Here is a 14,803-nt window from a genome sequence, read left to right as displayed (position 1 = left end):
AAAAAAATTGAAAGTGAAAATGAAACAACTAAATTTAATCTCGAGATATTTTTGGTACTTTTTCACGTCTTTCAAGTCACAACCTCTGCTTAAGAATTGATTTATCGTTGTCATTTTCCCAAATATGGAGGGAAATTTACCATCATTTCAAAATATGGATCGTTTTTGGGCTTTCACTTTCTCTAAGATCACTATTATTACATTTTGAGGGGGTGGGGTGAAAATGACGTTTTAAAATGCCGGATAGAAAATTCACTCAGGAATGTTTTCGAGGATGACTAATTTTAAACGAAAACAACGTTTTCTGAATGTTTCAAGTTTTGAGAATGTTCGAAATTCCTTCTTTTCTAACTCACAATGGAAGTGTCCTCATTGGTAGAAAAATTCTCGAATCTGACTTATCCGAATCGAAAGAGTATAGAAAAATACATCACCAGCGAAAATTTCAGATTCTTGAATGCATTTTTAGATTTTAGGTCAAGTTTTCAAAATAAAATTTTGGACCAAAATTGCAAAAAAAAAATCAAAATTTCACCGAATTGACCTGAGATGCATAAACTTGGCATGAATCCTATTTTTTGACTCCCTGAATCTATTGGAAACAATTTAGAACCATTTCAAGCCGTTTTCAAACCTCCTTCAGTATTTTGGAAATTGCAGATTTTCAAAAATTGAAACAAAAACAGTTCAAATTGACTTTCGTTATCATATAAACGTGATTGATGTTTGTTAGTGACACACTTGATCAATTACATACCATTTTTCCAAAATTTGTCGCTTTTGAGAGTGCTCAAGTTAAATTGGATGGATTTTGGAGCATTTTTTCAAAAACTGGAATTTCCATAAAAATTTCTGGAGTCTCCATTATGGCTTGAAACCATCTCCAGTCGACTCGGCGTGTCAAAAATAGGACACGAACTGAATTTTGGATTTTTCGTCAAACGGTACAGACACAGATGGCACTTTTTGAAAATTTGGAATTTTCAAAATACAGCTGGAGGCTCCAGCACGGTTTGAAAGCATCTGCAATGGACTCAGCATGAGTTGAAATTAGGATGTAAAGGAAATTTTAGCTTAACAACTCCATTGAGTGAAATTTTTGTCAAAATTTAAACTTTTAAAAACCTACTGGAGGCTCCAGAACTGCTCAAAACGGTTCGAAACGATTCAGGGGGTTGAAAATAGAATACATACTATTTCAGCTTTGTTATTCAGAATCAAAAAAGCTCAAAATTTCTTCAAGAACTCGAATTTATTCGAATATTTTACATTAAACTTGTATTCACACCAATAGCTGATCTCATCCACTGCATAAACTTTGATTGGTCACCTTAAAAAAAAAAAAAAAAAAAAAAATACAATCTTGATGACATATGGCAAAATAAGTTGCAATTAACGAGTTCTTTTTCGCAATAATGTAATTCTTATTACAACCATGGAATGTTCATCCGCACTGAATAAATTGTCTAATTAGCAGCCTCGTTAATTTGTTCAAAAACAACGCTAATTTTTTTCTATTATTGCGATGTTTTGACCTATCAAAATAGGTTAAATTTTCGCAAAAGATTCAAAGATCTTGGAATTAATACTCTCATCAAAATTGTATTTTTATTTTCAACGAATTGCCTCATTTGGAAGTACAAGTACATACATATTTCAGATTTTAAATCTGGGAACTTTTTTCTGCATTGATTCATCAATAGAGTAATTTTCATAGTTTTTTCATAAATTGAGAAACATGAAATTTTCCCAACTTTGATCATGGTCATGTGACGTATCAAAACAGATTGAAATTTCGCGAGGAATTCAAAATTAATACTGAATTTTATTTTATTTGACAATACGTTCAAAAAATTAGGCCCAATCAAGATTATTTTTTTCTATGAGTAGTTCTGAACATGAAATAGTATTGACCTGCTGATTTCACCTCTTTGCATCAAAATAATGCCTAGGCCATGTATTTAAGATACCAATCAGGTAATCATCCTGCTTTGACGAACCGATGAAGCGATGAAACAATAACTGCTTCAAGGAAACGTACAGCTGAGTCGAGAAATTCGCGACACGTAAAATAACTTACGAGTGTAATCCTCATCAATCTACTTCATTGTTTCGATCAAAAAAAAAAAAAATAACAGAAACCAGTCGTGTCAAAAATGACGACCTCTCTTCAACATCGTGATTACAAAGAAAAAAATCTACTCATTTAAACCTCTCGAACCTAAATTCCAATCTATAGCTTTTTCGGGGACCCATTTCATCGAATTTCCAACCATTTAACCTTCTTGCGAAAAAATTCCGGTGAAATGAACTGCTTTCATCGGACGATGCTCCAAATTCACACGATGCTTGGTCGTCGTATAAAATTTCCAACGCTGAATGCAGCCGATGGGCAAATCGTGCTTTTGAAATTCGCATTGGCCGTTACATTTCGGCGAAAGTATATTATCCAAACTGCGATAAATCACCGCGCAGTCGCGATTAATAATTACCTACACGTGACGAATTAGCGATTTCGTGATGTTTTCGGGCGTTTAAGGCATCGGGGTTCGTTTACTAGGCGTCGAAGAGGTTTTGGTTTTTGCCAGTGTTGGATTTTTCGACTCGGAATCGTCTGGCTCGAATGTAAATTGTTATGAATAAAGTACGTCGATAATGTATTATATTTATGTACGTAGAGAAACCTGGTAGGTATAGAAGTTTCAAGGGGGGCTTGAGGGGGATTTTACTGCTTGGGAAGTATCAATCAGCGGAATCGGGTGTATTTTTTCAATAATATCGCGTGATCCAATTACCAAATATCCTTTTACTCGAATTAGCCGCGAGATTCGGTTACCTGTACCTGTACTCGACGTATATACTCGTATATGCGAATTAAGACGTAGGCTATATACGTACCTAGAGGTGTATTTTTATTCCAAAGCTCGGTGCAATGTCACGCAATTATGCACGAGTACGATGCCTAAACTACATATAAAGGTAAATATTCGAGTACTTTGTGGCTCTGTGGCCCTTACCTAGGTTAAAATTTATACGATAATTTGTTCTACACCTGGCACCGTGTAAATTAATACGACACATGCGCGAGGATCAACGTCGTCGACGCGATAGGTGTGATGTAATTTAGCTAGACAAATATTAGCTGCTATATTACATAGATGAGCGAGTCGGAAAATCAATTTAGTTATAGTTCTTTGAATTTGTGTAACGCCTTCTTTTATAATATTATTATGTACCTATAGCGTGGTTTAAAATTTTGTTTTGTTTTTTTTTTTCTAACAGGGATCATGGATTGGAAGCTTGATGCCATTTTCAGCCTTGATCGGAGGTATCTTAGGAGGGCCTATGATCGAATCCATTGGCCGAAGAACTACCATCTTATCGACAGCGTTACCATTCACGATTTGTAAGTATAGTTGTACTGTTTTTATTGGATCAAATTACTCGATATGTTGGCGATTTGCGTGCTAGAGATGGGTTATGGGCATATACAGGGTGTCCTGTTTGTTTTAGCCAGCAACATCGAGCAGATTAGATGATTTCGTTAATCTGGATTTTTGTGCTAATTTTTGTTTTTCGACTCAATTTTGGGAATAAAATGCAACTCGCTGTTTGTAGATTTTTGGGAGGTGGAGGAGGAGGAGAAGGGGATTTGTAAAGATGAAGTTTTTGAAAAAAAATTGCTGAAATCAGATTTTGACACAACTTTTCCATTTCTAATATTCAAAAACTGGCAAAAAAAAAAGAATTTTCATGAATACGAAGTAGGGGAAAGTGATGGAATTAATTTTGCTTAAAATATCACATACTTATTCGAAAATTTCTGGGATTCATTGAAAAGTTTTAGATTATTTTGAGAAAAAAATGACATACCTGTGCTCTTTTTGCCTGTCTGTGATATTGAAGAAATTTCATTTCAAGCTGCAGGGTTTCGTAATGGAAAATAGGTCAATTTTCAAGTATTTTTTTCAAAAGTTTGTGAAGTTTAGTAAGTACAAAATTATGAACTGCTCAAATCAAAATTCAACCATCTCCCCCTCCCCCTCCCCCTTCCTCTCATCTCATCTGCGGAAGTTCTGTTTTTATAATTTCGATGCACTACTTTTCGTCCTCTCAAATTTTAACCCTCTCTGGGGTCTGATGGTCTGAACAAGAAAATGATAAGTCGTATAAAATTATGATTTCAGAAAAACAATTTTGTAAAAATTCGTAAAAAATTAGGTACCTACCTAAAAATAGTTTTCAAAAATCAGGATAAAAATTCATTACTTGAATTTTGAAGAAATAATTATTATAAAAAAATGAAAAAACAAATTAATGGTAAAGTGACTTTTACACGCAAAAAAATAGTTCATTTTTTATTTTCAAATATTTATCGAAATTATTACAAGAGCCATGTTTGAGTGATTTCCATTTTGGGTAAATCACCTCGCCCCCTTCCTCCCACCCCCCACCTCAAACAAGGTATCAAAACCAGCAAACATTTTTGGAACCGAACAAAAAAAATCCAAATGGCGTAAAAAATACACTAGGTACCACAAATCAAATTCCAAGTTGTGTGGGGGAGGGAGGGAAGTACGTATGTTGAAATTGTTTCCGAAAAGTTAACAAAATAAACAAATTTTTTGCTCAAAAACATGACAAAGAAAGATATTTTCAACAAGAAAAATAAAAAAATAAAATTGTAATGTTTGCTGATTATTTTTTTAAAGTGGTAACACTGCTCAAAAGAATCAAATTTTCAATTCAAATAATAATTTTCTTCTGTAAAAAAAGGGTACAGTGTTTCCATTTGTGTGAATTGTCAAAATAACACGAAAAATTGATCAATTCTTCCCTCCTACCCCCTCCCCCTCCTATCCACTCCAAGAAAATGATGAAAAAAATTCCAAAATATGAATTCAACTGTAACCATTTTTTTCTTGTTTAAGAAAAATTTACAAAAATACATGATTTTTCCAACAAAAAACATATTTTCCTAATGTTTGATAATTATTTTCTTCAAGTAGCAACACTGCTCGAAAGAATCGAATTTTCAATTTCAAATACTAAATTTTCTTCTCTGAAAAAAGTACGGTCTTTTCATTTTTTTTGAATTATTAAAATAACTCAAAACATTGATCAATTCCCCCCCCCCCCCCCGCTTTCTCCCCTTCCCCTCCACTCCTCTCCCAGAAAATAGCGAGAAAAATTCATAAGTGTGAATTCAACTATTATAATTTTTAAAAAATAAAAAAATTGTAATATTTGATAAGATAATTATTTTTTTCAAAGTGGTAACACTGCTCAGAAGAATTGAATTTTTAATTCAAAGAATAACAATTTTTCTCTCTGAAAAAATGTTTAGTCTTATCTGTTTCTGAATTATCAAAACAGCATAAAAAGTTAATAAATTATCCCCCCTCCCCACCTCCCCCTAGAAATCCTGAGGAAAATTCAAGAATTGAAAGTCAACTGTAACAATTTCAAAATTTGGGAAAATGTGAAATTAAGATGATAAGATGGTATTCGATTTAGATTTCAAATTGATCGATTAAGGTTTCTACGCCTTTTGGAAGCTTCCAGCGGATTTTTGGAGTCTGAATTCTACTTGTAAACATGGTGAATTTCATTTCTGGCCATTTTTACGAATTTTTCTAAAAACTGGAAGATATAAAAATCTATTGGAAGCTTCACAAGGTCTCAAAACTTCCACGAATTCAAGTGGTCTATTTGAGTGCTCAAAAATTCTTCCAAATTCGAAAAATGAAAATGAACACCTGATATTTGATTTGGTGGTGTATTTTGGATGCTCCTTCAAATTTTTTAAAAATTTGGTTTAACCAATTTTCTGTCATTTGGAACATCTTATTCGTAAAGTCCCTCAAACTAAGCAGAAATCCAAAGTGTTCTTTTTTCATTTTTTTTTTTTTTTTTTTTTTTTTTGGCAAAAAAACCTCAAAATGATACAATTTTTATCATTTTTCCCCAAGATTCCATGAAATGTAGGAGGAAGACTTGAACTTGATTATTGATTTTTGGTGAACCATTTTGTCCAATTCTATAAGGGAGTGGGGATAGGAAAGATCACGATTCATTTGTCAAATTCATATAGAAAACATACCCACAAAAAAGTGAATACTGAATATATTTGACTCCAAAAAAACGTCATCGAACACCCTGTAGCGTCTTAGAAAATTCCAACTACGATGATAATTGATGAGTTTTGATGCCAGTGCCTTCAAAATTGAAAAATTACAAAAATTCGAAGAAAATCCTGAGGAGGAGAAAAAAATTTTTTTCTTTGGAAATTTCATCTGTGACACTTTGCAATGTTGAAAATAAACCTCATGCTGCAGCTTTGAATTTCTCGTTAATTTTCGCGAATTTTTTCCAACTCTCCTAGCTTATGCTCAGCCATACTATAGGACACCCTGTATGCACGTCGAGCTGTAAATCACTGATGCGAAATCAATGATACACACTACAATTAGTATAGGTACAAATATTACATCACAAAGGTTGTTATTATTATTGTTTTGGTGTAATTATGGTCGGAAAAACTCATACATGTGAAAATTATACCTCTCTGCGACGTATTGAGGAGGCAGCTATCCAAGGTAGGGGGAGAGGAGGCTAGAATTAGGTCACCAATACATACAACGTACCTTGTAACTCAGGCTCAGGCCTATACAAAATGTTGCGGTATTATTTTTTCGTCAAAATACTCTAACATTTTCACGTTGTTGTTGTTGTTGTTGTTGTTAGACAGCGATGAAAAACGAACGCGAACCAACGTTTAAATACATAAAAAAAAAAAAATTAAGGCGAATTAAGCCCGTACTCGTATATATTTGTACACGTGCGTACAGCCTGCTGTTGGAAGAGATCTCGCTCAGGCTCATGCTACGTGCACCATCCATCATGTTTAATTCGAGGTTCGCGATGTGGTTTTTTTTTCTTCTTCTCTATTTTGTTATACAGACGAGTCCTTTTCCTGTTCCTCGTCTGCGAGTAAGTTAAAGTGACTTTTTACGAGGCGGCCATTATGAAAATTAATCTCGCCTGAATGGTGATCTCAATTTGGCAGATGACTCTTCGTATCTACAGCAGCGTATTGATTACAGTTGAATGGAGAAGTCGACGCTGCGTTGATTATACTGTATAGTATAAGAATACGAATTATGAGAAATGAACCGCGGCTCGGTCGTTGATTGGTACGAGAGCGAGAGTTCACATCGACGAGTTGAGAAAATACGAGTACAAAAAGAAGAAGAAAAATGTTTAAAAGTTTGTCTATAAATTGATCTGTTTTTAAGGAAATTATCTTATATTTAATTAAAAATCAATTTTTGGTACGCTTTCGTCGCCCGAGCGTAGGGTTTAAATACCGATTGCGAATCGAACTCCGGAAAGTTCCCGGTTGTCTGAAATTTAAAGGTGTCCAGCTGTGCGTAGGATGTGATGAAATGAGGCTGTCGACCGATAAAAGCTGGCTGTAAAACGGTATTTTTATGATTGATTCGTTTTCTAGGCTGTAATAAGTGAAGGAAGAAGGTGGGTTTGGTGTCTTTCCTATTAGACCCCCCCCCCCACTCTTCTAGCACGTAATACTTTAGTCGAGAAAATTTTCAGCTTGAAAATTTTCGATCGAAAGGTTACAAATATTTTTAATAAAATAGATACCTACCTGCCTACACAATTTTTTTCACATTTGTCTGCTCGTTAATTTTTAGAATAATTCATAAAAAAATCACATTTTCTTGAGAAATCAAGAAAGAGAAAGTCAGAAGAAGTGAAACTGGTATCGAATTTTGGAGAAAAAAATTCCCACTTGATTTAATTTGAGTAGAAAACCGATCACTTGAAATAATTATGTTCAAAAAAAGTATGCGACTGAAATGCTCCACAAGGGATGCAATTTGAAAAATAAACCGGAATATTCGAACTCAGTGGCCTAAAATCAGTTGGAATCAACGTGTAACAATATTTTTTAAATTTTCCAAATTTTTTCAAAATTAAGAGGGGTTGAGGAGAAGGAAGAGGATACAGAGGGGGTAAGATCCAGAAAATTTTTATTTATACTTAAATTTATTTATTTGACAGACATTATATTATTATCACAGTTCAGCGGTCTATGCTATTTCACACAATTATTTATGTGCTCTTAAAAATATAGCAACTCTTTAAAAATTAAGTTAAATTAAGTACCTACATCTTGGGCTGTTCGTGGATGCAGGCGTCTGTTCTGGGTTTTGGAAGTTGAATGGATCAATGAGTCTTGAGTTTGCATCGTTAAAAGACATTTACAAGTATAAGTAGTTTTTGTGATGTATTCTTTGATGGTTTCTATTTCAAGCTCATGAGGAATTTGTGAGTTTTGTAGGAACTAAGGACAAGGACTCTTAGTGATGATACATAGTACTTCGTTTTAGAACGTTTCTAATTTTTTGATGTTTGTATTTGAACCCAATAGTATTAAGTAGAGTATTCTTCCACTATGAATACTCAAACTTGATTTACAGTTGATGAGTGGATATGTGTACCTAGAAGACAAAGTCTGTTGTAGGCTGAAGTCAACTTTGCATCAATATGCTTGATGAAGTTCAATTTGGTATCCAAAATGACTCCTTAATATCTTACAGCATCTTCATTCCATTCAAGAGTTGTATTCTGTCAGGGATGCCGACGATATTAAATATCACGATAATTGAATTGATTGATTGAGTAAATGAGCTATCACAATTATTGTGCATGATGTCACAATACTAACAACTTGTGATCTTTTCCACAAGAATCGCTGAAGTTGATCCGAGAAGTAAAAGTTCATTCCTAATGTAGAAGAAACGCTTTTTCATTTAAAACAAAAAAAAAATCACCAGATGATTTGGTGAATTTATAATCATTGTTTGAAGTTGTGATAGGTCTTTGTGCCCCCTGTCCCCTTCCCCTCTCCTCCCATCCCCCAAGATGTGGAAACTCCATTTTGGAAATTGGTTTTTTGCAGAGAAGATGAGAAAATGTTTTTGCTGTAATTTTTTCAAATTTTTAAGAATAATAAGCTTTTCAACTTTTTTTGAAAAATTTTCAAGATGTGGCGAAAATTTCGAAAAATAGCCTCAAAACTCTAGACAGATAAAAATGCAATGAAAAACTACTTCCATGAAAATTCAGCCACTGAGCAAAATTTGTTGTTGGTTTTTTTTTGGCAAAATTGGCCAAGAAAATTCTATTCTGGGAACTTTGAAAATTTGTGGGGTCTTGAATTGGGCAGCTTTTTCCATAGGTATCCTATAAGTCCCTTAATTTGAAAAAAACTAACAAAAACAATTAAAATCCTAATTCAATGGTGCCAAAAAACTCATTCAAATATTTTTTAATTTAAACAAAATGATACCCGTGTCCCCCCTCCCTCCAACCCTCGAATCATCTTCATCTAGAAATTTTTAAGGAAGTAAGGAATGATTGTGATTGATGATTGTGTAAATTATGAAATACAATTAGAAGGGGCCTCCTGGCGCAGAACCCGCCATAAGTATTATGAGAACAAATTCACCAAACGATCACAAATCTCCTCCAAAATGATCATTTTTACAGACGATCATTTGACTCTTTTGTTATCTTCAAACTCGAGGCGGGTTCTGCGCCAGGAGGAATGATTCGAATCAAAATACGAGTTTGGAGGTTCGAGGTTGCCGAGATTGGCGCACGAAGCCGGGGGGGGGGGTCGTAGTACATTTCGGGGATAATTATTCATCGAAAATTCTCGTTCGATAGTCGGTCAGGTCACTTATATTGAAGCAGGCAGATTCGATTTTTTTCTAACAGATTTCACTACGCGTACTAGTACCTCTTGAACACCTTGTAGTTTGCGGAAGTATCTCCGAATACTTCTTCAACGCTTGGGTTTTGGCTGAAGAGCACTTCGAGGCAATTTTAATAAATCAACCAATATCCTTTATTTCTCGATGAAAGACGGTTTCTTTTCTTACAGAGACCGAAAAGTATGTCGAAAAAATCTTCTCAATTGCTGTATCTTATAGTTTCAATATTTTCTCGAAAGCTGCTCTTGACAAAGCAAAGTCTTAATCCTTAGGAAATGTTTCTCAAAATGAGGCAATTGACCTTGTTTATTTGGTAAAGTAGATCGAGACACAGGAAATGATTTTTCGAACGAATTGATGGGAAAATTTGACAACTATGTGGTTTTTTTTCATTCGACTCGATCGAGATTTGATCGAAATCACTTCAGGAAGGTATTTTATGGGTTAGAGAAATCCCAGTCTAGTCTTACTCGTGTCTATGAAGTATACCGATAATTATAAAAGTTATTAGTTGAATTAAATTTAAAAACCAGGGGTTCTAAAAATTATGTATTATAATATACAAAAGTGGTGATGTAAAGGGCAGGAATAAAAATAATAGCAGTGTCATTCGACGAGACTAGGGCACGTTTTCCATCACGTGACTTCTGTCTGACTCTTTTCCCTTTTTCTTCGATTCTTTTTCTTTCACTTTGAACACATCGAGCTTGAAAAATTTTCAATAATACTGAAGTTGATGTATTTTTCCATCTCAGTCGTTATAATAACTACTTTCCACTTCATCTCGAGAGCTCAACACGAGTACCTCGTTCAACGTACAAATTAAGCTCTAACCAGCTCTAAGGTGTTCACACACCTAAGATAATCTCTCAGAGAGTTATCGAACATTAAACAACTACCTAGATTCGGTTTATATGAACCGAGACGCTTGAAAATACACGTTAACAAGCTTATACTATAACTTCCCTAGGGGGAAATAGGTAGCTGATGACATCGGATGTTTAAAAAAAAGGAGGAAAGAAAACTTTACCCTCAATTTGAGCTTATTACATTTCGCGAATGTATTTTTATGGAGCCCAATTTAGCGAAATTATATGACCGAATTTTAACGAGTACTTTGTTTGTTTTTTGTGTTGCAGCATTTTTGTTAATATCATTCGCTCCAAACGTATTAGTGGTTATGTTCGGCAGAGCTTTATCTGGATTCTGCGTCGGTATATGCTCGTTAGCTTTACCAGTGTATTTGGGAGAAACCGTGCAACCGGAGGTACGGGGGACGTTGGGTTTATTACCTACGACGTTTGGTAACGTAGGTGAGTATCTTTGAAATATTTACGAATCACGATGCAGATGTTAGCTTTTCGACGAATTAATGTTCGAGCAAATTCGTTCATTTGGAGATGGAAAATTCTACAGTCGAGTCGACGAAAAGTTTTAATATCTGCGTCAGGATCTTGTATGGTTTCAAAGTACATGGTTATTTAACTTAAATGGTTTGTTTCAGGTATATTATTATGTTACGTTGCTGGCAAATACTTGAATTGGAGGTGGCTGGCAACACTGGGAGCGGGAATTCCGGTTCCATTCTTAATTTGCATGTTCCTTATACCAGAAACGCCGCAATGGTTTATTAATAAAAGTAAGTTTCGATCGATTTCGTGCTGTGTGTGTGGCTCTTGAGCCATTTAGCTTTATGCAGGGTGTTCTGTCGAAGATTTGAGACTATCTGCGTGATGCTCAGGCAGCCTAAATTGAACGAATGTGTGAAGATTTGCCGATTCTGTGACTTGAAGAGGCAATTGTATGCATTCAAATGCCTCTTTCAAAGTCGAGACTCTCAAAACTTCTCACAAAGATTCAAATATTTGATCTGTAAAAAACAAAACACGATTTCTAACCCGATCTTTTTTTTTCAACAGACCAACAAAAGAAAGCTCGCAAAGCTCTCCAATGGCTACGAGGACCGGATGCCGATGTAACGCAAGAATTCAACGAAATAGAAAAAGCCAATCAAGCCAACAAAGCTCAAGAACCACCCACGTTTACGACCATCTTTAACCGAATGTACGTTAAACCTTTGCTCATATCATTGGGCCTGATGTTCTTCCAACAGATGAGCGGTATCAACGCGTATATGTTCTACTCTGTACAAATCTTCAAAGTACGTGATCTTATTGTTGGTCAAATTAACTAAATCCTGGCTTCAAATTCAACCAGATGTGGTATATTAATTTCGTCTGTTCTTTTTGCGTTTATGTATAGGATTCCGGTAGCACAATCGATTCGAATTTAAGCAGCATTATCGTCGGTTTAGTCAACTTCTTCTCGACCTTTTTGGCCACCGTATTTATCGATAAACTTGGCAGAAAAGTATTACTTTTCATATCGAGCGGTACGATGACATTGATGTTGGGAGTACTCGGAGCGTTCTTTTACTTCAAGCATATCGGAGTCGATGTGCAGGAGTACGGATGGATTCCTTTACTCAGTTTCGTAACCTTTGTGCTCGGATTCTCGGCCGGATTTGGACCTATACCGTGGTTGATGATGGGTGAAATTTTACCAGGTTCGTTGATTTTCTCTTCGTCACGTATTTTGTTTTGTTGTCTGTGTACTGTGTGAGAATGAGGTGCTAACTGGTGAGTTTTGAGGTGGGTTTGCTGGGGTTGATTTCAATAAAAACTAGATTCTTGCGAAATTTTTTTTATTTTTGGCGAATTTTTGAAAATTTAAAATATTCATTTTTTGTAATATCTTTATAGTGGAGTATTTTTCGACTCGTTGGAAGGGGCACTGCAAAAGTATGTGGAAACCAAATTTTTAGGTATTTGAACCTATGAATGTTTCGTATAGTAATCTGAAATTTGTGGGTTTGATCGAATTCTCGCTCGAAGATGCTGAATTGTTTGAAAATGATGAAATTTGAGTTTGAATGTTCAATGCTTTTTGAAAACCTAATTTTCTTTCATTCTATTGGAAACATGCTCTATTCTCCCTTTAAAAATTATCATTTTCAATTTTTAAAAAAATTTCGAGTTTCTGATTTTCTAAAAATCCTACCTTCGTTGAAATTAGAACCAGACAACTTTTTAGATTATTATTGAAAGTGAATTCCAAAATAATTGTAACCAAAATTCCTGCTGCAAATGATGATCTTTCAATTTTTTGGAAAATTTTTATCAATTAAAAACTTTCTGTTTAAAAAAAAAACTTTGAATTTTTATTTATTTATTTGTTTTGAAATAGGGTGGAGAGGGGAAGGAGGGAAGAGAAGGGTACTTCGAAATATGGCGTCTGTCCTAAGATTAATTTCAGCTTTTTGGGTGAAAATATATTTTTAAAAAAAAACTAATCCTTATAAAATTGGCAATTCAATGAATTGAAATTTTTCAAACAATTTTTTAATGCAATTCTTTTTTTAAAATAATTTTTAAAATGAAAATCTGATCTCTTTGCAATCAATTGACCAAAAATGTTTACAATATTATTCCATTTTTATTAATTCATAATTTGACCATAAATTTTGAAAATTCAAATTCCTTCAAAAATCATTTATGGATGATTTTTTTTATATCATCATTTACGTATGTCAAAAATGTTTTTTCCAAAAATTGAAAAACGAAATGAAAAATTTTGATAATAAATATTTTAAAATAGAAGATATTGACCTTTTAAAATGAAATTTCGTTAAAGATTCGTTGAAAATTAAATTTATTTTCACGAATAAAAAATTGAAATAAATTTTTAAAATGAAATTTTCAAAAATATTACAATTTTTCATATTTTAGATCCCCTTCTATGGTGATTTTCCAGTAAAATTGGGGAAAATTCGTCTTCCAAAATTCTCCAATAAAATTCCATAATTTATATTCTCTTCTTCAAAGGCATAAAAATGAAACGAGGCGTTGAAATTTAGGTTCTTGATAATAATTTTAGAAGTGCTCCTTCCTTCTCCTCTGCAAAAAAATTACCATTCCTGCAAATTCCAGTCAAACACCTTAGGATGAAATTTTTTGACCAGATTTACTCGAACCCCCCCCCCCTCTCCTTCTTCCTGAATCTAATAATCTAAACCAACATTTTAAAAAAGGCTAATCAGTCGAGAAAAAACTTTTTTCTCTTTCAATATTGACCTCCTCAACTCGAATTTCAAAATTTCCAGATGATCTGGAGCTTCCAGCAAATTTTCGATTCTCTCCATCTTCGAATTTCTGTAAAAAGCATCAAAATTGAGTACCTAATGCTTAGGTACCTATTTTAAAAATTTGGTTTCCCATTAATTTTAAAGTCTTCCCCCCTCCTCCCCCTCCCCCTCCCCCCACCCCCCTCCATCTACCTTTTCATTAAACACCAGTCAAATACCTTGATGAAGTGGAATTTCAGCCCCTCCCTTCCGCCCTCTGAAACAAACCTGAAATTTTTAAAATGGTCACTCAGTGAAAAAATTGAACATTCAACTCGAATTTCAACAATTTCCAGCTAATCTGGCAGGAGCCTCCAAAAAATGTTTGATTCTCTCGATAATCTTCAAATTACCTTCAGAAGCATAAAAATTGACTAAGACGTTGGAAATTTGGTTTTTTTCAATATTCGTAATCATCCTCTCGTCCCAAATTTTGCCAAAAAAAAAAAAAAAAATGAAAATAATTACATAGCTATCGAAGAAAAACTCTCATTCCTTTTTCTATTGACCTTCTGAGCTCGATTTTTGGAATTTCCAGTCAATCTGGAGGCTCCAGTAAAATTTTGATTTTCTTCGTAAATTTAAAATTTTTTTCGCCGGCGTCATAATTGGCTACATGCTGAAAATTCAGTTCCCAATTCCTAACATTCGAAATATCTCCCCCTTCTCTTCCCTCCTCTCCCCCTCACAGCAGATTTTAGCGTTCCAGCGAATTCCAGTCGAATGCTTCAAAGTGAGCCTATGATTTTCTGGCCAGGTTCGCTTAGATCTCCTCCCCCCCCTTCCCCTTATAATATGTTCGGGAACCAAATTTTTA

General features: G+C 34.3%; 1 protein-coding gene across 16 annotated transcripts in view; it reads left to right on the top strand.

The window, feature by feature from the left end:
* Positions 1–14,803, top strand: part of LOC135831196 (facilitated trehalose transporter Tret1-like) — a 143,286-nt gene that overhangs the window by 125,356 nt on the left and 3,127 nt on the right. For all 16 annotated transcript variants that reach the window (XM_065343877.1, XM_065343544.1, XM_065344383.1 and 13 more), the window contains 5 exons: positions 3,283–3,406; positions 10,943–11,116; positions 11,308–11,442; positions 11,723–11,964; positions 12,066–12,369. In XM_065343877.1, the coding sequence (XP_065199949.1) occupies positions 3,283–3,406; positions 10,943–11,116; positions 11,308–11,442; positions 11,723–11,964; positions 12,066–12,369 (979 nt within the window). The remainder of the gene's footprint in view (positions 1–3,282; positions 3,407–10,942; positions 11,117–11,307; positions 11,443–11,722; positions 11,965–12,065; positions 12,370–14,803) is intronic.

The sequence above is a fragment of the Planococcus citri genome, chromosome 1, assembly GCF_950023065.1.
Source record: "Planococcus citri chromosome 1, ihPlaCitr1.1, whole genome shotgun sequence".
Taxonomy (NCBI): domain Eukaryota; kingdom Metazoa; phylum Arthropoda; class Insecta; order Hemiptera; family Pseudococcidae; genus Planococcus; species Planococcus citri.
This window is presented reverse-complemented; position numbering and strand designations above follow the sequence as displayed.